The 24,932-nt window shown below is 44.2% G+C and overlaps 2 protein-coding genes across 4 annotated transcripts in view; one reads left to right on the plus strand and one right to left on the minus strand.

Annotated features, from left to right (window-relative positions):
* LOC120021409 (kelch-like protein 13) overlaps positions 1-2,488 on the minus strand; it is a 70,600-nt gene extending 68,112 nt beyond the window's left edge. For both annotated transcript variants that reach the window (XM_038965167.1, XM_038965166.1), the window contains exon 1: positions 2,404-2,488. The gene's annotated coding sequence lies outside the window, so the exon portion shown is untranslated. The remainder of the gene's footprint in view (positions 1-2,403) is intronic.
* Positions 2,489-3,715: 1,227 nt separating this feature from the next.
* On the plus strand, positions 3,716-24,809 carry LOC120021383 (WD repeat-containing protein 44-like). Of its 2 annotated transcripts, none has more exons than XM_038965133.1 (20): positions 3,716-4,221; positions 4,665-4,698; positions 5,158-5,235; positions 16,653-17,268; positions 17,518-17,642; positions 19,030-19,122; positions 19,255-19,391; positions 19,581-19,664; positions 19,786-19,892; positions 20,019-20,170; positions 20,317-20,455; positions 20,563-20,636; positions 20,812-20,922; positions 21,018-21,140; positions 21,282-21,473; positions 21,634-21,735; positions 23,523-23,638; positions 23,724-23,851; positions 23,950-24,096; positions 24,232-24,809. In XM_038965133.1, exons 1-20 carry the CDS (start codon positions 4,148-4,150, stop codon positions 24,318-24,320), a joined length of 2,721 nt encoding a protein of 906 aa, XP_038821061.1. In that variant the 5' UTR covers positions 3,716-4,147; the 3' UTR covers positions 24,321-24,809. The 2 variants fall into 2 exon arrangements, with proteins under 2 accessions (XP_038821061.1, XP_038821062.1); XM_038965134.1 differs by having other exon boundaries at positions 20,563-20,627.
* The last annotated feature ends 123 nt before the right edge of the window (positions 24,810-24,932 follow it).

The following is a 24,932-nucleotide window of genomic DNA, read 5'->3' on the forward strand; positions in this document are numbered from 1 at the left end:
TGCGCATTTGCGCTGAGTTGTCATCGTTGAGAGACAGAAACGAGCAAAAGGTTGGTGGTTGTATTTGATTCACGTTTATTGAAAGTATGATTTCAGCATACAAAGAAAGTCAAGCAACTACAGAGGACACATGTAAATCATGAAACGCCTACCCTTTTACCTTTAAGTATTGACCATGGCCGAATCAATGTCGTCGGAGCTCAATTCCACAAAGCCTGGTCTCTGCTCCACTCTGTTGGTGAAGTTCATCATCAACTTCCTTCACCGTGGAGTTTAGTCCACTAGGTCTGGCTAGCCTCTAGCCTACACAGAGGTGTGCAGTTTTGATGTATACTGTGTAGCCTACTGTACATGTTATGTAGTTGTCCCATTTGGACAGATCTGACAAACATGTATCAAAAGAACAATTGGCATTACATTAAAAAGGGCTCATGTGATGGGTGACGGTCTGCTGCTTCTGTAACGGATGTGAAATGGCTAGCTAGTTAGCGGGTACGCGCTAGTAGCGTTTCAATCAGTTACGTCACTTGCTCTGAAACCTAGATGTAGTGTTGCCCCTTGCTCTGCAAGGGCCGTGGCCTTTGTGGAGCGATGGGTAACGATGCTTCGTGGGCGACCGTCGTTGATGTGTGCAGAGGGTCCCCGGTTCGCGCCCGTGTCGGGGCGAGGGGACGGTTTAAAGTTATACTGTTACATTGGTGCCGTGACCCGGATCACTGGTTGCTGCGGAAAGGGGGGTGAGTGTAACGGATGTGAAATGGCTAGCTAGTTAGCGGGTACGCGCTAGTAGCGTTTCAATCAGTTACGTCACTTGCTCTGAAACCTAGATGTAGTGTTGCCCCTTGCTCTGCAAGGGCCGTGGCCTTTGTGGAGCGATGGGTAACGATGCTTCGTGGGCGACCGTCGTTGATGTGTGCAGAGGGTCCCCGGTTCGCGCCCGTGTCGGGGCGAGGGGACGGTTTAAAGTTATACTGTTACATTGGTGCCGTGACCCGGATCACTGGTTGCTGCGGAAAGGGGGGTGAGTGTAACGGATGTGAAATGGCTAGCTAGTTAGCGGGTACGCGCTAGTAGCGTTTCAATCAGTTACGTCACTTGCTCTGAAACCTAGATGTAGTGTTGCCCCTTGCTCTGCAAGGGCCGTGGCCTTTGTGGAGCGATAGGTAACGATGCTTCGTGGGCGACCGTCGTTGATGTGTGCAGAGGGTCCCCGGTTCGCGCCCGTGTCGGGGCGAGGGGACGGTTTAAAGTTATACTGTTACACTTCCATAATGATATACTGATTTTGAAAGCAAATACATGCATGCCCCATTGGGGCAGGTAACTAACTCAGTTAGCGGTTTGGATGTTGTCTAGTATGGCAATCCACATGACACCAGCTCCTCCAATAAACACATCCACCTTCTGAGTGCACCTATACCGACCCTATATTACAAACAAATTATTAACACGAGAAGGCCTTCTGACAGGTGATGCACAAATTGTCGAGCAATTGAGTGTCAAATTTAACATTGTTAAAGTTCATTAAATCATTAGCTAATGTCAGTCAATACGTTACCATAGATGATAAAGAGCAGCAAGAATGTAATCTGAAACTGGAAAAAAGGACAGCGCCCAGTTGACGCCCTCAATTCAATTTAATATTCTAAACCTCAGTTTGTCACACCGATATCGTGGTAACAAGGTAAAGTATTATTCAGAATTATCCAAGCCTCACTTTCCTGGCGTTCATACTAGCTAACCAAAATATCAAATACATAACAGTTAACTTGCTGCTGTACAGTCAACTGTTAGCTAGCTCCAAGTTTAGCAGCGAATTAACCCCAGCGTAGCCATGCATGGAGGACATGACTACACATGTTTATTGGAAACTTCTAAAACTTTCACTAGCTTGCTAGCTGTTTAGCTAGCTACCTAGTATGACCACCACTGTTCAGAAAGGCTGAAAATTAGGTAGCTAGCTAGTTGTAACTACAGGCTGGATAGCTAGCTAGCTGTAACTACAGGCTGGATAGTTAGTTACAACACATCTTTATTCCAAACATTCATGATCACCTAAGTGAAAAGCTAAGGCAACAATTAGAAATAAAGGTGGAACGTATATTTATCTAGCTAGCTAGTTAGCTATCGTGGTGTGCTGAAACCCATTAAGCAGTGTCAATGTATACCAACTTCGCCGGGCGAGAGCATTTGTAGGAAGGACAAACCACACAGCATGGCTACCCGTGAAGTTAGTTAGCCAGCTGAAGCTACATCTTAAGCTACTTAGCTAGCTAGCTACTTCTTTAGCTAGTTACCCGTAATTGAAAACGTTGGGTTGCGTTTGATGTTGTATTCAACATTTTACATATAAAAGAGAATTTAAAAGACATTCTATAAACTTTTAAATAGCGAAATTCCTACCTGATACGTCCTTGTTTTCTTCTTAAACCCTCAAATCCACTCTACCCATAGATCTCACTAAGGTCCGCCTACAACCTATCCAATGGTCGTTTGCAAGGAACGTGACGTAGCCACGCTGGTAAATGGTAGGATCATACGGCAATATTTTTCATATTCACAAAACTGAAACACCAAACAAAGTAGACGTGGTCCAGCTGGTGGTAGAATATGCAATTTACTGGAGTTGTGAAACCTCATAGAAGAAATAAGAGTTCTGTAAATATAGATCTTGTTGGTTTTATTTATAAATCAATTTTATTGATAGCAATTTTTTTTGCAATTTTTTAAACAAGATTAAGTGTGTTTTATTTCTGAGTCTGGTCTGAACCCCTGCAATTGAATTGCTTCGATGAACCACACTCTTTCCTCAGACCTGAAGACTATGTTTGCTCCCCAAGCCAGAGTATATGGCATGCCTCTCTGATGGCTTCACAGTCGGACACCATTGTAGCAAACAGTGAAACACCCATTGTGGAACTCGAAACTGGGTATCTATTGCTAAACACTGCTCCAAAAGGGTTAACCCACTGGAGCTGTTCTTGTCTATTAATGTTCTGTATTATGTCATGGTTCATGTTTTGTGTGAACCCCAGGAAGAATAACTGCTGCTTTTGCAACAATACCTTATCTGAGCCCACTTCCAAGCCCACTCCTCTCTTCTCCTCCTCTCATATGCTCATGGTCCTCGTCTCTCCTTCATATATAAACAAAGAGGGAACCTGATCTGGTCAATTGTCTACTTCTTTCAGGGCTGTTAATGAAGGATTCATGCGTATTGTACTTTTTTTTCAGTAATAGTGTAATAGGCTCAATACAATCCCCCCAAAGTGGTATTTTTGGTATTTTATTAGGATCCCCATTAGCTGTTGCAAAAGCAGCAGTTATTCTTCCTGGGGTTCACACAAAACATGAAAAAACATGAAACATTGACAAGAAAAGCTCAAGTGGGTTAACCCTATTGGAGCAGTGTTTAGCAATATATACCCAGTTTCGAGTTCCACAATGGGTGTTTCACTGTTTGCTACAATTGTGTCCGATTGTGAAGCCATCAGAGACGCATGCCATGTACTGTACACATGAGGATATTTTTTATTTTTTTATTTAACATTTATTTAACCAGGTAGGCCAGTTGAGAACAAGTTCTCATTTACATCAATATGAGGGGAGGAGAAGAGAGGAGTGGGCTTGGAAGTGGGCTCAGATAAGTTATCGCGAGATTTCCGTATGCGTTATTAATCTTTTGGGGTGTTCTTCCTTATTTGTGATTACACAAGCTAGCTACATTTGGCCCGGCTGCAGCCCTTTTTTGTTGTTGTTGAGGAAGACCGTAATGGGCAGGCGTTTTATCGTTAGACATTTAGTTCGGAGTATGTATTTATGAATTGATTCAAGAAACTTGGTAGGTACCTAGGTAAAAACTAGCGCTAAGTAACTTCGTTAACTAGCTGGTTACGTTAGCAGCCAGTTAGGAGTAGTTAGTACACACAGGTGAGTGGCCTCTCAAATGCATTAGCAACTTAGTAGCTAGCAACATCTGGGTGTATCCTAGGGAAGTAACTGAGTTTTCAGTCTATGACCTTTTTAATTGCTGCACAAATTGGAAGTCTTCATCACTTCGAACCGAACACATAAATATAGCAGCGATTTCCCTTAGTTTAGATGTATGCAGGGCCTCTACGATATCTAGTTCACGTTAGCTAGCTAAATGGCGTCAGATAGTGATACAGAGGAATTCTACGATGCTGCTGAAGACGTACATTTTACTCCACCGCCTAAATTGTAAGTGACCTTTCTAATTACAGCTATTGTTAAAGAACTATCGTGTGTTTTTATATGCTGTGATAGGTATTGAAACGTTCTCAGATATGACGTAGATGATGCTGGCTATTGAGTTGCACCAGATGTTAGCAAGAGAGAACATTGTTTTGTTCATACATTCAGTGTTTCTTCTGTAGCTAATAAAGGAACAAAAACATTAGTTATTTGACAACAATAACGACTCATCTGTCTGGATGATTTTGCCTTGTTTACTCTACTCCCATCCTTTTAATTATTCAAATGTTGTGGGGAGATCAATTCCCCAAGTCTACCAACAGTAATTGTGTTTTCACGGTGAACAAAGTGTAAGGGAGAGAGAAGTCTGACTTGTGTCTCTGACACACAACCATATCAGGACTAGTCTTGTGACTAACACACTTTTACGTGTCTTTTTTATTGCTTAGGACACCGACACAGTTTGTTCTTCCCACACCTCAGGTATGTCTTCCTCTTACTAGCATTTTACAGTTTTGAACATTTGTTTCTAACAGCCATCTCCTTTTTAAAGAGTCAAGTTTAACTTTGGAGCGGCATATCAAAGACTGTAACCCAGAGTGCTGGTTTTAGTTAAATCATTACTTAAAAGGCATATCAGCTGTTAACTACTTTCGAATGAGCTAGCTAGAGGATGGCTTTTAAGTGCTCTATTGAGGTTAAAGTTAACCCAAAACACAACTTTAAGTGGGATTGTTTGCAATAAGCAGTTTGCTATTACATGTCCTGAGTTGCCAGTGAAGTTGTGTTTTAAAGACTCTATTCAGGACACTGTCATCTCATTTACTAGTAAAATATTACAAAACATAAGCACATCCCAGTATTTTAAAGTGCTTGGATGCACTGTTTGAGGTTGTTTGACGCTCCCTTTTGTTTTTGTGCCTTTGTTTTGTGTTCCTGCAGGGGGTGGTAGAGAGTTCACCAGAGGACGTGGCTGTTGGGCTGGCCACACTTGAGGCACGCCAAGATGACCCCATCCAGGTATTTCCTCATCTTCAAATCTATGCCAACGCTCATGAATCCCTACTCAGATGGGGCATTGTGAATGTCATTATGAAGCAAAGTTTTGTTTTATTCCCTGTGATTTAAAAAAAAAAGTCACCGAGTATGTGTCATTCATGTCTAAATGTTTATTTTTTTATGGTGGCTGAGTCCTGGGCTTTATGTAAATGTAGCTAGTCTGTCACTGATCTATTGAGTCACTGCCAGTGAGGGGTGTATTACACCACTAAGTGGTCTAGGTCATTAAAGGGGAACTGGGGGGTCCCGAGTGGCACAGCGGCTCTGCATCTCGGTGCTTGAGGCATCACTACAGACACCCTGGTTCAAATCCAGGCTGTATCGCAACCGGCTGTGATTGGGAGTCCCATAGGGTGGTGCACAATTGGCCCAGAGTCGTTCGTGTTTGGCCGGTGTAGAACGTCATTTTAAATAAGAATTTGTTCTTAACTATCTTGCCTAGTTAAAGGTTCAATAAAAAACCTGCACCCTTTTGGCTTGCTCCTCAAGAAATGCTGGCAGAAGCCAAATGTGAGTTGGTTTGGGTGTGTGGTGTGTCAAGAAACCCCCACACCAAACCAATCGGCCAGAACCTTTCCTGCAACTGTTTCCCCCCAGTCAATCACATCAAACATATCTCCTGCAGGCTGAGTTCAATAAATACATGCAGATGTATAGTGAGATGCTGGAGGAAGCTTTGAATAGGTCAGTAGCCTACAGAGTAATATAAGAAGAATGCAATTGCTGAATTTATGTAGATATTCTAAACTAAGTGTTTTGACAACTTTCAAATGTAATTACAGGTCCATGTAGAATAAACATAATACCATAGAAGCAGTGCTCTGCTAATATAACAATGTACATCTTTCATTCTCAGTTGATATAGATACTGTGCCTATTGGTGTTAATGGGGGCTACCTTGGCACATTTTAATGCCGAGTGCCAGGTCTCTCCATTCAGAAACATCAAGCCTGTCTGTTAGTCTGAAACATCATGTCTCCATGTTTCTGTGAACACACACACATAGTCACTGTTCTATTACCAATGGCAGTTAGGATAGGTAATATCTGACATACAGACAGGTACTATGTGGAAATTTGAACAGGTCAGATAAAACCTACCCTACTATGGTCTCCCCATCAAATGACTGAGGCTGCCGTTTGGCAAAAGCATCTCCAGTCCATCAGTAGAAATAGGCAGAGTTCATCATTGACACATGGAATGAAAAGGGTGTTGCTATTACTGGACATTTGTGCTGTACTGTATTATTAGTAATCACCTCATTGTGGATGTGTTGAGTGCCAGCTCTCTCCTGCATTCATGCATCTGAACACATATGGTGTCTTCAGAAAGTATTCATGACCCTTGACTTATCCCACATTCAAATTGGTTGATCAGTGTTTAGCTCCATTCTGTTTCTTTTTTTAATCCTGAAAACTCCCCAGTCTTAACGATTACAAGCATACCCATAAACTGAAAATATGGAGTGGTACTCCGTAATGTGCTGGATTGGATTTGCCCCAAAAATACTGCTTTGCCAAATTTTTTGCAGTGTTACTTTAGTGCCTTTTTGTAAACAGGATGCATGTTTTGGAATATTTTTATTCTGTACAGGATTCCATCATTTCACTCTGTCATTTAGGTTAGTATTGTGGAGTAATGACAATGTTGATCCATCCTCAAATTTCTCCTATCCCAGCCATTAAACTATGTAATGGTTTTGAAGTCACCATTGGCCTCATGGTGAAATCCCTGAGTGGTTTACTTCCTCTCTGGCAACTGAGTTAGGAAGGATGTCTTTATCTTTGTAGTGACTGGGTGTATTGATACCATCCAAAGTGTCATTAATAACTTCACCATGCATTCAATGTTTATTTATTTTTTACACATCTACCAATGTGTGCTCTTCTTTGCGAGGCATTGGAAAACCTCCCTGGTAATTGTATGTGGGGTACAGAGATGAGGTAGTCATTCAAAATTAATGTTCAAAACTTTTATTGCACACAGTCCATGCAACATATGTGACTTGTTAAGCAAAAATTTTACTCCTGAATGTATTTAGGCTTGCCATAACAAAATACTTATTGACTGAAGACATTTCAGCTTTTTATTTATTTGTACAATTTTGAAAAACATTATTCCACTTTGAAATTATTGGGTATTGTGTGTAGGCCAGTGACACATCTCAATGTAATCCTTTTTAATTTCAGGCTGTAACACAACAAAATGTGGATAAAGTCAAGGGGTGTGAATACTTTCTGAATGCTCTGTAAACAGTCACTGTTCTATTACTAATGGCAGTTAGGGATCGGTGATATTTGACACACAAACATATACTATGTTGAAGTTTGAACGGGTCAGACCAAACCTACCTAATTCTGTTCTCCCCATCGACAACCGTTGGTGAGCAGGCAAGAGGTGAGGTCTTTGCCAGAGCCCAATTGATGGGCATAGCAGCGTAGATAAGCTCCTGGCCTCTCACCAAAAATACTGGTTGGTCACACAGAGCACTGATTACATTATCAATAGTGGAACCAACCTAATTTCTGTGTTAACCTTTCTATTTCACTTCAGATATCATAAAATGTGAAGTGAAATAAAATCGCAAACACAGCGATCAGGCTGGTTATGCCCTGGAAATTATATGCATTTAAGAAGTAGAAAATAAGCAGCAATTTATCAAAGTAATGAAGTGGGTTACCTTCTGTATTTGTACAAATTATGAACCTGTGAAAGCTGTTGCTGGCCGGATACTTGCCAACATGTGGCTTACTGTTCCATTCATAGGAATTCTCAAAGTAAGGGCATGTTGCTGTTCAGGGCCCCCTTGCTGGTATTGTCTATGCTGCATATTTGGCTACAAACTGTCTCTCTCTCTAACAACTGCAACAGGCAATCTTATGAGGTGGTGTTGACTTGGAGGGATTTTTTTATATACAACTTTTCACATAAAACACATTACCTGTCGTTGTTCATTAGGGCAGCAATTCGGGTCACTATCAGAGGCCTCATTGTGGTGGGGCCTTTTCATTGAAGTCATGGAAGACTGGCAACAACGGAGGTGTCACAAGGGTACTTGTGTCAAATGATACACTTTTATTCGGAGGTCTTGCCTGACAAGCTGTGAAAATAGCAAGTGAACAAAATTATTTTTGGAGGTCACTAAACCATTGCTATCACATTATGTTAGCACAGCTGAAACTGTTGTGATGATTTTAAAGAAGCAATAAAACTGGCCTTTAGACTAGTTGAGTATCTGAAGCATCAGCATTTGTTGGTTTGATTACAGGCTCAAAATGGCCAGAAACAAAGACCTTTCTTCTGAAACTCGTCAGTCTATTCTTGTTCTGAGAAATGAAGGCTATTCCATGTGAGAAATTGCCAAGAAACTGAAGATCTCATACAACGCTGTGTACTACTCCCTTCAACAAGGCCAGCATCCTGGAGTTTACCTCTTCACTGTTGACATTGAGACTGGTGTTTTGGGGGGACTATTTAATGAAGCTGCCAGTTGAGGACTCGCATGGAATAGCCTTAAAATGATGTACTTGGATTAGCTAACAACGTGCCATTGGAACACAGGAGTGATGGTGGCTAATAATGGGCCTCTACAACTATGTAGATATTCCTTTTTTTTTTTTATCAGCAGTTTCCAGCTACAATAGTCATTTACAACACTAACAATGTCTACACTGTATTTCTGATCAATTTGATGTTATTCTAATGGACAAAAAAATAGCTTTTCTTTCAAAAAAGGACATTTCTAAGTGACCCCAAATTTTTGAATGGTAGTGTACTTTGAGATTTGGCAATGTTGCCATTTACTGTTACTAAATAAAATCACATTTTATTTGTCACATGCGCTGAACACAACCGGTGTAGACGTTACCGTGAAATTCTTAATACAAGTCCTTAACCAACAAAGCAGCTCAAGAAATAGTTAAAATATGTACTAAATCAACTAAAGTAAAAAAAATAACACAAGACACTAACGAGGCTATATACAGGGGGTACCGGTACTGAGTCAATGTGCGGGGGTACAGGTTAGTCAAAGTAATTTGTACATGTAGGTAGGGGTAAAGTGACAATGCATAGATAATAAATAGCAAGTAGCAGCTGTGTAAAAACAAAGAGGGGGTGTGTCAATGTAAATAGTCTGGGTGGCCATTTGACTAAATGTTCAGCAGTCTTATGGCTTGTGGGTAGAAGCTGTTAAGGAGCCTTTTGGGCGTAGACTTGGCGCTCCAGAACCGCTGGCCGTGCGGTAGCAGAGAGAACAGTATTTCTGACTTGGGTGACTGGAGACTTTTTATTTTTTGGGGGCCTTCTTCTGACACCGGCTGGTATATAGGTCCTCGATGGCAGGAAGCTTGGACACAGTGATGTACTGGGCTGTTCGCACTACACTCTGTGGCACCTTACGGTCGGATGACGAGCTGTCGCCTTAGCAGGCGGTGATGCAAATGGTCAGGATACTCTCTGGTGCTGCTATAGAACTCTTTTGAGTATCTGGGGACCCATGCCAAATCTTTTCAGTGTCCTGAGGGGGAATAGGCCTTGTTGTGCCCTCTTAACTTTTTTGGGGTACCCCCCATTCTCAATTTCCGCCTAAAGACATACCCTAATCTAACTGCCTGTAGCTCAGGCACAGAAGCAAGGATATGCAAATTCTTGGTATCATTTGAAAGGAAACATTCTGAATTTTGTGGAAATGTGAATTGAATGTAGGAGAATATAACACAATAGATCTGGTAGAAGAAAATACAAGGAAATAAACATACGTTTTCTGTTTTTTGTTGCTGCATCATCTTTCAAATGACCAAGAACAGCCAAACATACAGATAGGATGATTTGAACGAAGAACATAAGATGGCAACAATAGCTGAGCAACGTTTTAGACATAACTTCAAAAATGAGCGAGCTACATGACATTGAGCATGAAGTCACCCAGGTGTCCCACACAAATGTACCCAAGTGGCCGAATTGGTACAGTAATACATTTTGAAGGAAATAACTATATACAAAATACATAAATGCTATTCTAACACACCCCCAAAAAATAAATATATATATACACTGCTCAAAAAAATAAAGGGAACACTAAAATAACACATCCTAGATCTGAATGAATGAAATATTCTTATTAAACACTTTTTTCTTTACATAGTTGAATGTGCTGACAACAAAATCACACAAAAATGATCAATGGAAATCAAATTTATCAACCCATGGAGGTCTGGATTTGGAGTCACACTCAAAATTAAAGTGGAAAACCACACTACAGGCTGATCCAACTTTGATGTAATGTCCTTAAAACAAGTCAAAATGAGGCTCAGTAGTGTGTGGCCTCCACGTGCCTGTATGACCTCCCTACAACGCCTGGGCATGCTCCTGATGAGGTGGCGGATGGTCTCCTGAGGGATCTCCTCCCAGACCTGGACTAAAGCATCCGCCAACTCCTGGACAGTCTGTGGTGCAACGTGGCGTTGGTGGATGGAGCGAGACATGATGTCCCAGATGTGCTCAATTGGATTCAGGTCTGGGGAACGGGGGGCCAGTCCATAGCATCAATGCCTTCCTCTTGCAGGAACTGCTGACACACTCCAGCCACATGAGGTCTAGCATTGTCTTGCATTAGGAGGAACCCAGGGCCAACCGCACCAGCATATGATCTCACAAGGGGTCTGAGGATCTCATCTCGGTACCTAATGGCAGTCAGGCTACCTCTGGCGAGCACATGGAGGGCTGTGCGGCCCCCCAAAGAAATGCCACCCCACACCATGACTGACCCACCGCCAAACCGGTCATGCTGGAGGATGTTGCAGGCAGCAGAACGTTCTCCACGGCGTCTCCAGACTCTGTCACGTCTGTCACGTGCTCAGTGTGAACCTGCTTTCATCTGTGAAGAGCACAGGGCGCCAGTGGCGAATTTGCCAATCTTGGTGTTCTCTGGCAAATGCCAAACGTCCTGCACGGTGTTGGGCTGTAAGCACAACCCCCACCTGTGGATGTCGGGCCCTCATACCACCCTCATGGAGTCTGTTTCTGACCGTTTGAGCAGACACATGCACATTTGTGGCCTGCTGGAGGTCATTTTGCAGGGCTCTGGCAGTGCTCCTCTTTGCACAAAGGCGGAGGTAGCGGTCCTGCTGCTGGGTTGTTGCCCTCCTACGGCCTCCTCCACGTCTCCTGATGTACTGGCCTGTCTCCTGGTAGCACCTCCATGCTCTGGACACTACGCTGACAGACACAGCAAACCTTCTTGCCACAGCTCGCATTGATGTGCCATCCTGGATGAGCTGCACTACCTGAGCCACTTGTGTGGATTGTAGACTCCGTCTCATGCTACCACTAGAGTGAAAGCACCAAAGCATTCAAAAGTGACCAAAACATCAGCCAGGAAGCATAGGAACTGAGAAGTGGTCTGTGGTCACCACCTGCAGAACCACTCCTTTATTGGGGGTGTCTTGCTAATTGCCTATAATTTCCACCTTTTGTCTATTCCATTTGCACAACAGCATGTGAAATTTATTGTCAATCAGTGTTGCTTCCTAAGTGGACAGTTTGATTTCACAGAAGTGTGATTGACTTGGAGTTACATTGTGTTGTTTAAGTGTTCCCTTTATTTTTTTGAGCAGTGTATATGAAAAAAAGAATAATAAAAAATAACAAACAAATAACAAGGGTAACTATTTACACTTTCTATTTACAATATTGTATATTTTATAAATAAATAGATAAATATTGTGAAGACCCTCAGCCCTCAGTCCTGGTGCCATGGCCCATAGCAGTCTCTTTCTGCTGTAAAGCAGAGGCTTACTGAACAGGTGGTGCAGGTGATGGGGCATTTCCTGTGACAAAGGCCACAACGTCGCCTCCCCACTGTGCCCTTTTTGCCCTGAGGCACATTCATGCCTGCAGAGATGAATCTGGGCAGGTGAACACCACTGGTTGACGGAGCAGAATGTGCTGCAGTGGACTTGCTGTAGCTAGCAAGCTCCTGGATGAGCAGCTCCCTGAAGGCTAGCTGTGAGATGGCTGTGCTAGCTGTGCGATGTCTATCAATATCCTCTATAATTTGGGTTAAATCTGTATACCTAGACTTTGTTTTAGCTTTTCCTGATTTATTCGCCATAATTTAAATATATAAATTTGTTAAATGCTATTGAATATGTACTGCTATGCGTAACACTCGTGGCGCCGTCAAGTAGGATTTGCAATGGCGAATGAAGCTCTTTTACGCCAGAGTTTACGACAAAGGCTGGTCTTCAAACGTATAACCATTACATATTGCCGTTTACCTCAGCTCATTGGCTATCTTCCAAGATAGATTTCAAGATGATCAGTGGTCATTGGGCCAAAATACAGTCAATCAACGATAGACCGGTCCTACCATTGGTGCGCAATGAGGTCATTGATTGGTGTCTTCAAATCGGTTTGTTTAGGTCAATACGTCCCGGGAAAAGAGCCATCATGTATGGTTGTGTTAGTAACAACCAGAGGATTGCAATGAAACCAACCATGACCGGATAAACGTTTGTTTAGTGTGTGTAATTACCACGAACGCTTCGTCCAAAGTTGAATGAGAGGGAAATCACGACGCAACCGGTTTACAAATGTTTAGTGTTAGGCTATAAACAGATTTTATCAAACAAAACGAACATTCACTGTGTAGTTAGGACACTTGGCATTGCCACCAGAGGAAGATCTTCAATAGTAAGCAATTTATTTTATTGTTATTTCTGACTTTCGTGACGCTAATGCTTGGTTGGAAAATGCTAGTAATACTTGTGTGTGTGGGGCGCCGTCCTCAGAAAATCGCGTGTTTGCTTTTGCAGTACACCTTTTTGAAATCTGACACAGCGGCTGGATTAATAAGACGTTCATCTTTTAAATGATGTAAGATACATGTATTTACAAGAATGTTTAATACAACGAATAGTGTATTTAAAATGTTAGCTCTCTGCAGTTTCACCGGATGTTGGCCTGGTGGGACGTTAGCGTCTCACCTACCCTAGAGAAGTTAACGACTGTCTTGGTGTGTTTTGAACCATGATAGTTTGTTGATGTGGACACCAAGGAACTTGAAACGCTCAACCCGTTCCACTACAGTCCTGTAATCCACAATCATCTCCTTTGTCTTGATCACGTTGAGGGAGAGGTTGTTGTCCTGGCACCACACGGCCAGGTCTCCGACCTCCTCCCTATAGGCTGTCTCATCGTTGTCGGTGATCAGGCCTACCACCATTGTGTCGTCAGCAAACTTAATGATGGTGTTGGAGTCGTGCTTGGCCACGCAGTCGTGGGTGAACAGGGAGTACAGGAGGGGACTAAGCACACACCCCTGAGGGCCCCCCAATGTTGACGATCAGCGTGGCTGTGTTGCCTGCCAGGAAGTCCAGGATCCATTTGCAGAGGGAGGTGTTTAGTCCCAGGGTCCTTAGCTTAGTGATGCGCTTTGTGGGTGCTGTGGTGTTGAATGCTGAGCTGTAGTCAATGAATAGCATTCTAACAAGAGGTCATTTTGTCCAGGTGGGAAAGGGCAGTGTGGAGTGCGATAGATTACGTCATCTGTGGATCTGTTAGGGGAGTATGCAAATTGGAGTGGGTCTAGGGTTTCTGGGATAATGGTGTTGATGTGAGCCATGACCAGCCTTTCAAAGCACTTCATGGCTACTGACGTGAGTGCCACGGGGCGGTAGTCATTTAGGCAGGGTACCTTCACGTTCTTGGGCACACAGACTATGGTGGTCTGCTTGAAACATGTAGGTATTACAGACTTGGTCAGGGAGAGGTTGAAAATGTCAGTTTAGACACTTGACAGTTGGTCCAAGCATGCTCTGATTACACATGCTGGGAATCCGTCTGGCCCCGTGGCCTTGTGAATGTTGACCTGTTTTAAAGGTCTTGCTCACATCGGCTACGGAGTGCGTGATCAAAGCGCGTCAAAAATGGCTAGCTTTGGTAATGTTAGCTAGCTAAAATACAGTGGTCCCTTCAGTCTTAATTAACAGGCTAAAGTTCTACAGCATCTAAAGTCAATCTGGCGACATCACAATTATGACAAAAGGTTTTCCTACTAATTATTTGCCTTTTGAAATGTGTTTCTGAGACAAATCCAAGTTGTATTGTGGTAGGCTAACGCTAGCTAACGTCAGCGACGCTAGCAATGATAGTGATCATGGTTATCATAATATACATAACTAGCAGTCTATGGTCTAGATATCTGTATACTCACTACAACTGCTCTGGGGACCAACAAAACACCAACCACCTATTCCGTATGATGGCGTCCTTCGGTAGGGGATACAAACCATAGTTGGTCAATCTGTATAGGGCTTTTCAGTCACAAACGACGTGATCTTTTTCTCGCGGATCCCTATTGAGGGGGTTTGTTTATCTGGCCTGGGTTACCCCGGTGGGAGGAGTTTGAACAGGGTGAGAAGTGATTGCACCTGGCTCCCTGGTGAGAGCCAGGTGCCCGGCTCTGGCCGACGGCGAAGTCATCTCAAAACAAATGTGACGTAAACAAACATGTGGAGGGAGGAGGATTCTGTGTACTCACATGCAAAAGTGATTGCTTTTGGTAAAGACGTTTTATCTGCCTTCTCAATGAAAACGAGTTCAATTCTTACATTTATTTTAGGAAAATATATGTAAACTCAGCAAAAAAAGATAACTGTCTTTCAAAGATAATTAGTAAAAATCCAAATAACTTCACAGATCTTCATTGTAAAAGGGTTTAAACACTGTTTCCCATGCTTGTTCAATGAACCATAAATTATTAATGAACATGCACCTCTGGAACTGTCGTTAAGACACTAACAGCTTACAGACGGTAGGCAATTAAGGTCACAGTTATGAAAACTTAGGACACCAAAGAGGCCTTCTACTGACTCTGAAAAACACCAAAAGAAAGATGCCCAGGGTCCCTGCTCATCTGTGTGAACGTGCCTTAGGCATACTGCAATGTGGCCAGGGCAATAAATTGAAATGTCCGTACTGTGAGATGCCTAAGACAGCGCTACAGGGAGACAGGACGGACAGCTGATCGTCCTCATAGTGGCAGACCACGTGTAACAACACCTGCACAGGATCGGTACATCCAAACATCACACCTGCGGGACAGGTACAGGATGGCAACAACAACTGCCGAGTTACACCAGGAACACACAATCCCTCCATCAGTGGTCAGACTGTCCACAATAGGCTGAGAGAGGCTGGACTGAGGGCTTGTAGGCCTGTTGTAAGGCAGGTCCTCACCAGACATCACCGGCAACAACGTCGCCTATGGGCACAAACCCACCGTTGCTGGACCAGACAGGACTGGCAAAACGTGCTCTTCACTGACGAGTTGCGTTGTTTTCTCACCGGGGGTGATGGTCGGATTCGCGTTTATCGTCGAAGGAATGAGCATTACACCGAGGTCTGTACTCTGGAGCGGGATCAATTTGGAGGTGGAGGGTCCGTCATGGTCTGGGCCGGTGTGTCACAGCATCATTGGACTGAGCTTGTTGTCATTGCAGGCAATCGCAACGCTGTGCGTTACAGGGAAGACATCCTCCTCCCTCATGTGGTACCCTTCCTGCAGGCTCATCCTGACATGACCCTCCAGCATGACCATGCCACCAGCCATACTGCTCGTTCTGTGCGTGATTTCCTGCAAGAAAGGAATGTCAGTGTTCTGCCATGGCCAGCGACGAGCCCGGATCTCAATCCCATTGAGCACATCTGGGACCTGTTGGATCGGAGGGTGAGGGCTAGAAATGTCAGGGAACTTGCAGGTGCCTTGGTGGAAGAGTGGGGTAACATCGCACAGCAAGAACTGGCAAATCTGGTGCAGTCCATGAGGAGGAGATGCACTGCAGTACTTAATGCAGCTAGTGGCCACACCAGATACTGACTGTTACTTTTGACCCCCCCCCCCCCCCCCCCACTTTGTTCAGGGACACATTATTACATTTCTGTTAGTCACATGTCTTATGGAACTTGTTCAGTTTGTCTCAGTTGTTGAATCTTATGTTCATACAAATATTTACACATGTTAAGTTTGCTGAAAAATAAACGCAGTTGACAGTGAGAGGATGTTTCTTTTTTTGCTGAGTTTGTTTATCAAAATTATCCTATTTACACTAGTCAATTTTGACACTAGAATAAATGTTTGACTCGTATCGATGCCACATGCCACACGTTTTCAAAGGGATTAGTTGGTTTTTAGGGGCAGTCGCTCTTTAAAATCAACGCACACAGCCCCTCAACATGTCTGTCTAATCCTTCTCCACACCCCTCTTTCACCGTGACTGAATACAAGAACAAACTCATCATTAGAGGAACATCCTGTTATGAGAACATCCCTTTGGATGATGATGTTTTCATCTGTGATGTCTTGTTCCTCCTAGATCATCGACAGCATCATTGAGGAGAGCCAGAAGGGAATTGTGGCGGAGGAGGCTCTGCTGGTGGGAGAGAGGGATGTTGAGACAAGGGCGGAGTCACAGGTGAAGAAGGAGAATAAGGCCCCTGTAGAACCAGAGCATCCTGCTGTGGAACCTCAGCCTGTGGTTGAGAGATCAAAGCAGCCTCAGGAACAGCAGGGAGCGTGTTCCATGGTTCTCCCAGACATCCCCGGCCCGTCGGTTGGGTCACAGGAGCACGTCCAGCCCCCAGACATCACCAGCACCCTGGGTCAGGGCCAGAGTCAACCAGACCTCCCGCCGGACCTCCCTGACCTACCCCGGGTGTCTGCAGAGGACAGGGAGCAGAGACCTGCAGACATCCTAGACCAGGTCTGTGAGGGGGACAAGAAGCCAGGTGACTCCACCGACCCTGGGCCTTCTAAACCCCCACGGCAGTTCACTGTAGAGCCCGACATTGTAGCCAGCACCAAGAAGCCTCCGCCCTCACGCCCCCCTCCTCCCAGCGGAGCTCCTCCTCCACGACCACCTCCCCCATCCCGACCTGCTCTACCCCTCAGCAAGAAGTCCCAGGAGTGTATGAGGCCCACAGGACTGGATGGTAAATAACGCTGTACTTGTTTCTCCACACACCCAATTGTATAAGGTCAATAGACTGAATGCTGATATGCATGTCAATTAAAAATGTTCCTACAGGGAATGTTCCTACAGTTCTGTCCCCACACCTACTACTTATAATTTATATTAAAATTAAGGTTGTAGGTAATTTAATTGTTTAACCATGGAGACAAGGTTACTGTGTTGACCTTTGACCCTGCATGTCTGCTGTGTGATTGGCCTTTGTGTGCAGCGGAGCCAGAGGAGCCGTGTGGCCTGGTGTCTCCCAGCAGCACAGTGAGAGGCATCACCAAGGATCTGCAGCACTCTCTGGACTTGGCCAGCGCCACCAGCGGGGACAAGGTGGTCACAGCACAGGTCAGTTGGTAATTGTTTCCCATGCGTTCCATTGGCACAGCACACAGGTCCACTAATTGTTGCCCAAGAAGTACAGTGCATTCGGGAAGTATTCAGACCACTTCCCTTTTTCACATTTTGTTACATTACAGCCTCATTCTAAAATGTATTACGTCCTATTTTTTCCTCATCAATCTACACACACTACTACATAATAACAAAGAAAAAACAGGTTTTTAGTATTTTTCTGCTAATTTATTAAAAATACAATACCTTATTTACATAAGTGTTCAGACCCTTTGCTATGAGACTCGAAATTTATCTCAGGTTTCCCTTTCCATTTATCCTGTTTCCATTGATCATCCTTGAGCTGTTTCTACAACTTGATTAGAGTCCACCTGTGGTAAATTCAATTGATTGGACATGATTTGGAAAGGCACACACCTGTCTATATAAAGGTCCCGCAGTTGACAGTGCATGTCAGAGCAAAAACCAAGCCATGAGGTCGAAGGAATTGTCCGAAGAGCTCCGAGACAGGATTGTGTTGAGGCACAGATCTGGGGAAGGGTACCAAAAAATGTCTGCAGCATTGAAGGTCCCCAAGAACACAGTGGTCTCTATCATTCTTAAATGGAAGAGGTTTGGAGCCACCAAGACTCTTCCTAGAGCTGGCCGCCCGGCCAAACTGAGCAATCGGGGGAGAAGGGCCTTGGTCAGGGAGGTGACCAAGAACCCGATGGTCAGTCTGACAGAGCCTCAAAGTGGAGATGGGAGAACCTTCTAGAAGGACAACCTGAATGTCCTTGAGTAGCCCGCACTTGAACCTGATCTAACATCTCTGGAGAGACCTGAAAATAGCTGTGCTGCGACACTCGCCATCCAACCTGACCGAGCTTGAGAAGATCTGCAGGGAAGAATGGGAGAAGTTCCCCAAATACAGGTGTGCCAAGCTTGTACCGTCATGCCCAAGAAAACTCGAGGCTGTAATCGCTGCCAAAGGTGCTTCAACAAAGTACTGCGTAAAGAGTCTGAATACTTATGTAAATGTAATATTTCAGTTTATTATTTTTAATACATTTGCAAAAATGTCTAAACCTGTTTTTGCTTTGTCATTATTGGGTATTGTGTGTAGATTGATGAGGGGGGAAAAAACAATCAATTTTAGAATAAGGCTGTAACGTAACAAAATGTGGAAAGGGGGAGGTGGTCTGAATACTTTCCGAATGCACTGTATATATTCTTCTGCACCTGGTGAACACTTTGTCCTGACGAAGACCCAGTCCTTTTCGGATTAAACACTTTAAGAGCGGCATACCAGTGTGTGGATTTTAGTTCTATGTTGTCCTCTTTCAACAGCCTTTAACAATTTTGAATACCTGTTAGTTAACACCTGTGTGTGTTCCCACAGGAGAATGAGGATGAGCAGGCATCCGGTCCCATTGATGACTCTCTAGGTCCTCAGCGCCCACGCTCCAACTCTGGCAGAGAGCTGACTGATGAGGTACGTATCGTCGTCTCTGTCTTCCATTCATCCAGCCTTCAGCTTCTTTTGTACAGGTTTGCTTCTGTCTACGCATACCTTTTTGAGTGTGTGTTTCCAATTCATTGATTGGGTGTGCTGTCTCTGTAATAGGAGATCCTGGCGAGTGTGATGATCAAGAATCTGGACACTGGGGAGGAGATCCCTCTGATCCAGGCAGAGGAGAAGCTTCCTACAGGGATCAACCCACTCACATTACACATCATGAGGAGGACCAAGGAGTACATCACGTAAGAACTGCTCTCCTATTACCTCAACTATTCTAATATCTCATGGGCTCACACCAATCCCTGGTATACGGTTAAAAAACATACAGCTATATAATCATTCCCCTGTGCTAACAGATTGCTTTGGTAAGGAGCACTCGCATGCAGCAATACAGAAGAAGATACCACCGTTTGTTCCTTTTTTCCTGTCAGGAATGACGCCGCACAGTCCGATGATGATGACAGAGGCCAGGCTCCGCTGACTGACACAGACGGAGGGAAGCTGAAACAGAAAACGTAAGACTTGGAACAGTGCCCTGCCTTTTGCTGTGGTTACAGTCTTTTCTCTCTGCTGCTGTGACAGAGCCTGTGATAAAGTTCATGGAGTTTTATGTCTCCTCTGTCTTCACTCCCCTAGCACTCGGCTGAAGAAGTTCCTGGGCAAGTCTGTGAAGAGGGCCAAGCATCTGGCTGAGGAGTATGGGGAGAAGGCCGTCAACAAGGTGAAGAGTGTCCGTGATGAAGGTATGCCAAACCCCACCCCAATCACATGCCTGCTTGTTTTCATGATGGACATATTTGTATTTGCTCTTCATCAGTTGGTCAGTAGTTTTGCTGCTGTTTAGTCTCACGGCGTGGTTGTTGTCTCAGTTTTCCATAACGACCAGGATGACCCGTCGTCCAGTGACGATGAGGGGATGCCCTACACCCGGCCTGTCAAGTTCAAGGCAGCCCACAGCTTCAAGGGCCCCTTCGACTTTGATCAGGTTAAGGTGGTCCAGGACCTGAGCGGAGAGCACATGGTAAGATTGTGTGTTAATGTGTCAGTGCTTTCATTCCATTAAACAATTGACTACTGCCATGACTGAAGCATATGTTACCATGAATGTAGATGTAAAATGTGAGTATATGTATATTTTGCCAAATCCTTGTTCTGTGGTTCCTTCAGGGTGCAGTGTGGACCATGAAGTTCTCTCACTGCGGGAGGCTGTTGGCGACAGCAGGCCAGGACAACGTGGTGCGAATCTGGGTTCTGAAAAATTCCTTTGACTACTTCAACAACATGAGGGCAAAGTACAACACTGAAGGTAGGTAGACCGTGAGTAGTTTAGTTTCTCTCTCTACCACACCTTTGGAAAATGTAAGGCTTGTTTGGTGGGTTTCTCATGGTTCCTCCCTTTATGTTGTCAACCAGGTCGTGTGTCTCCCTCTCCCTCTCAGGAAAGCCTGTGTTCCTCCAAATCAGACACGGACGGTGGGGTGAGTAAGGTTAGGACCCGTCTGTGATATAATCAGATGCATGGTTTATTTGTGTTAACTCAAACCACTAAAGGAGGAAGTAATAGCTCAATCACACCCAGTTGTCTAGAAGGTCTAACTTAACCAGTGTTACCATTCAGACCTCAGCACCAGTCTGACAGACAACAGTGTCTTCTGTTCCCAGATGAGCAGTGTTCCTGAAGACCCTGAGGACAAGAATCTCCCCTTCCGCCAAGTCCCGTTCTGCAAGTACAAGGGTCATACAGCTGACCTGCTTGACCTGTCCTGGTCAAAGGTGATACTCCAAATCCCTTTCCTCCTTTAAAAAAAGCAACACTCCCAAATGACTGTACACTGTGTCCTAATATTCCTTGTGTTCTTTGTATCCAGAACTACTTCCTGCTTTCCTCGTCGATGGATAAGACCGTCCGACTGTGGCACATATCCAGGAGAGAGTGTCTATGCTGCTTTCAGCATATTGACTTTGTCACAGCCATCGCTTTCCATCCCAGAGTAAGTGGGCCTCTGTGAGCTTGTGTGCCTTTGTTAGTGCGTGTTTAGGTTTAAGTATGGACCTTTTTAAGTGCAGAGTGAGTTGGCTATATTTGTGTTCTGACTCTGATAGCCAGACTAATTATCTGTTATTTCTCCTAGGATGACAGGTACTTTCTGAGTGGCTCTCTGGATGGGAAACTGCGTCTGTGGAACATCCCAGACAAGAAGGTGGCTCTGTGGAACGAGGTGGATGGACAAACACGCCTCATCACTGCTGCCAACTTCTGCCAGAACGGGAAGTACGCTGTCATTGGCACCTACGATGGCCGCTGCATCTTCTACGACACAGAGGTACGGTGGAGGGAGAATTATACACTGTTCCTCAAGTTTGAAGAATCATTATTTCAGGCAATGTTTGATGATTCTTTGAGCATTACAATGGCTGAACATAATTATGAAAATGAGGAACACAGGAAATGGTTCACCATTTCTAAGTTGGTTCTTTTTTCAGCGCCTTAAATACCACACCCAGATCCATGTACGGTCAACCAGAGGCAGGAACCGAGTGGGACGGAAAATCACAGGCATCGAGCCTCTGCCTGGAGAGAACAAGGTATAGCCATGCTCTGATGAACTTTCCATAGACATGCCTCTCTGGAGATGACCTACTAGTGACCAATGTTCCCACTAAGCTGCACGCATTTGTGGGCGTGCAGCTCCCCGGGACTGCCGCGCAGAAGAAATATCAGCCCACGCAGAGAAACACAAGATTGAACTTCACTCAACTTTCTCTAGTTTTCCTCCTTAGTTAACACTATTAACATTTCCCTTTACTGTGGGAATTGTGATCAAATCAACGCATTATTATCCACTTTCAATGCAACATACCAAAACTAACTATGCAAGAGATTTTGTTGTAGGTAGGCAGAATGCATCGGAGTAGTATTCCATTTTATTGACACGCACGACTCAGCCCATACTCTGGTCATGCCGCAGCGGTCTGTGTAATCAGAGCTGCAGTAGGCCTATATGCAAATAGACAATTGTCATATAAAGTTCATTCGGAAAGTATTCAGACCCCTTCACTTTTCCACATTTTGTTACGTTACAGCTGTATTCTAAAATTTATTAAATAAATTAAAATCCTCAATCTACACACAATACCCCATAATGACAAAGCAAATTTGTCTAAAAATGGCTATACACCTGTTTTTGCTTTGTCATTATGGGGGGGTGGGGGGGTGGTGTGTTATATTTTTACCTTAACTAGGCAAGTCAGTTAAGAACAAATTCGAATTTACAATGACTGCCAAACCTTAACCCGGATGACGCTGGGCCAATTGTGCACCGCCCTATGGGACTCTCAATCACGCCCGGTTGTGATAAAGCCTGGAATCAAACCAGGGTCTGTAGTGACTCCTCTAGCGCTGATGCAGTACCTTAGACCACTGCGCCACTCGGGAGCCCCTTGATGAGGGGGGAAAAAATGATTAAATCCATTTCAGAATAAGGCTGTAACGTAACAAAATGTGGAAAAAGTCAAGGGGTCTGAATACGTTCCAAATGCACTGTATGGATCTGTGCCATTCACTTTGAACTGGACTATGTCCAGGGTGAGCGGTCGTGAGTAGATGCGCTTGTTCTGAGATCAAAGCAAGAGCTGCATGTAGCCGCGTGTGCACATATCCTTTGCTAGTTAGTGAGTTATTAGCCCATTTTATAGATCATTTGGGGGAGTGATTGCAATGGGGGTGTGATTGCTTCCTATAAGAGCACAAAACTAGACATCTTTGAAAAGTGAGTCAGGTAAAGAGCTTTTTTTTGTCCTAATGGGGCAGTGTTGTATTTTGAGACAGGCTTGAATAAGCTAAGTAGCCAATAGGCAGAGGGTAGTATCATTTGTCTGATTCTCTGTAATAATAATAATGCATTTTATTTTGTAAAGTGGTTTCTTGCATCAAACACATTTTCAGTCACCTCCTTGTCTGACGGACAAGTGGAAAACAGGTTGTCAAGCCCTGCATGTTTTTTTCCAAAAAGTCTCATGGAATGTAGGCCAACATTGAACACCACACAAAGGCTGCTACAGTAGGACAAGTGGAAAACAGGTTGTCAAGCCCTGCATGTTTTTTTCCAAAAAGTCTCATGGAATGTAGGCCAACATTGAACACCACACAAAGGCTGCTACAGTAGGCTGAATGATAAACTGCTATCATGTTAAAATGTTATGGGATGCATTTTCTCTATTGTTTTTGACGGTAAGCCACTCTGGTAGGCCTACATTATGATCAAATAACCACAGTAGCCTACTTGACCATTGTCTGAAACTGTAACTTAAAATTGAGGGTACTTTGCTAGTGACAGTTGTCTGTTAGCTAAGTCTCTTTATTTTGTTATTAGATTCTGGTAACCTCCAATGACTGCAGGATCCGCCTGTATGACCTAAGGGACCTGTCTCTGTCCATGAAGTACAAGGGTTATGTCAACAGCAGTAGTCAGATCAAAGCCAGCTTCAGGTGAGAACAGCTCCACCTCAGTCCGCCATGTTCAATGTTGCCGGTCAACAAATCATGAGGAACTGCTACGCTCTTTATTTTCCAGCCATGACTATTCGTTCATTGTGAGTGGCTCAGAAGACAAGTACGTGTACATCTGGAGCACCTACCATGATCTGAGCAAGTTTACCTCCGTACGACGAGACCGCAATGACTTCTGGGAGGGAATTAAAGGTACCTAGATACTGTAGTGGTGCTCAGGTCTTTACTGTTGGTAACATGAAAGTTTGGGTGTAGTGTCCCTCCGCTAATTCTAGTCTCTTGTCTTTCAGCCCACAATGCAGTAGTGACATCGGCCATTTTCGCCCCCCATCCTAACCTGATCGTCCCCCAGGAGGCGGGGGCAGAGAAAGCGGGGGCTGGGGCCGATGCGGAGTGTAAGAGCGTGGACTCCACTGATTCCGAGACCATTCCCTCAGGTACAGCATGCCGGTTTCTGTATGCTTAAAGACTGAGGGATTACCATAAACTGATAGATATATGGTTTGTGTTGAGTGGATAGTAAAACACTTTTGTATACTTTCAATGCTTAACATGGTATTTCTTTTCCACAGGGGCTCTGAAGGCCGATCATACAGAGGTTCTGCTCTCTGCTGACTTCACCGGCGCCATTAAAGTTTTCATCAATGTAAAAAAATACTGAGCACTTCTGCCTTAAAGGCTTCACCCTGAACTCTTGTCAGTGTGCCAGTGTACAGTCCTACCATGGAGGCAGAGCAACACGCGGCCCTGCCAATGCTTCTAAAACTGGACAATTTCCTACTGGTGAGTGCTCCGGGAGGGAGGAGTTACCCTCCGGAGAACAGGGACCCTAAAGTAGAGGATGATGATGGGAAGGTGGCTCACAGATGTCCTGTCACAAAGAACAAGTGCGCTGTGTTTTAAAGTAAAGCAGGTTTGTGAGACTGGATCAGAATTTGGTTAAACAAGTGCAGTGTGGATGGTTATGACACTAATGTACATTTTGTCAGTTTTAACAGGCACTGTCTTACTCTGAACTTCACTGCTTTTCTAGTACCCTCTCCTCCTTGCCAGGAATGTCAGTCTTAAAATTAAAACCAACTCCAATCAATTCGGGTACATCTGTGTCTTATGTTATGAAAAATAAAATGGAACCACTTTTTAAGGATAATGATTTTCATTTATAAAGTGCTCTTCTATTTTTTTCCATGGAGATGAGATTAGTTTCCAATGCTGTTTAGAAAGGCTAAATGACATGACGTGGTACCCTCAGCTAATCCATTCCCCATCCTGG

Source organism: Salvelinus namaycush, chromosome 26 (assembly GCF_016432855.1).
Source record: "Salvelinus namaycush isolate Seneca chromosome 26, SaNama_1.0, whole genome shotgun sequence".
Classification (NCBI taxonomy): Eukaryota; Metazoa; Chordata; class Actinopteri; order Salmoniformes; family Salmonidae; genus Salvelinus; species Salvelinus namaycush.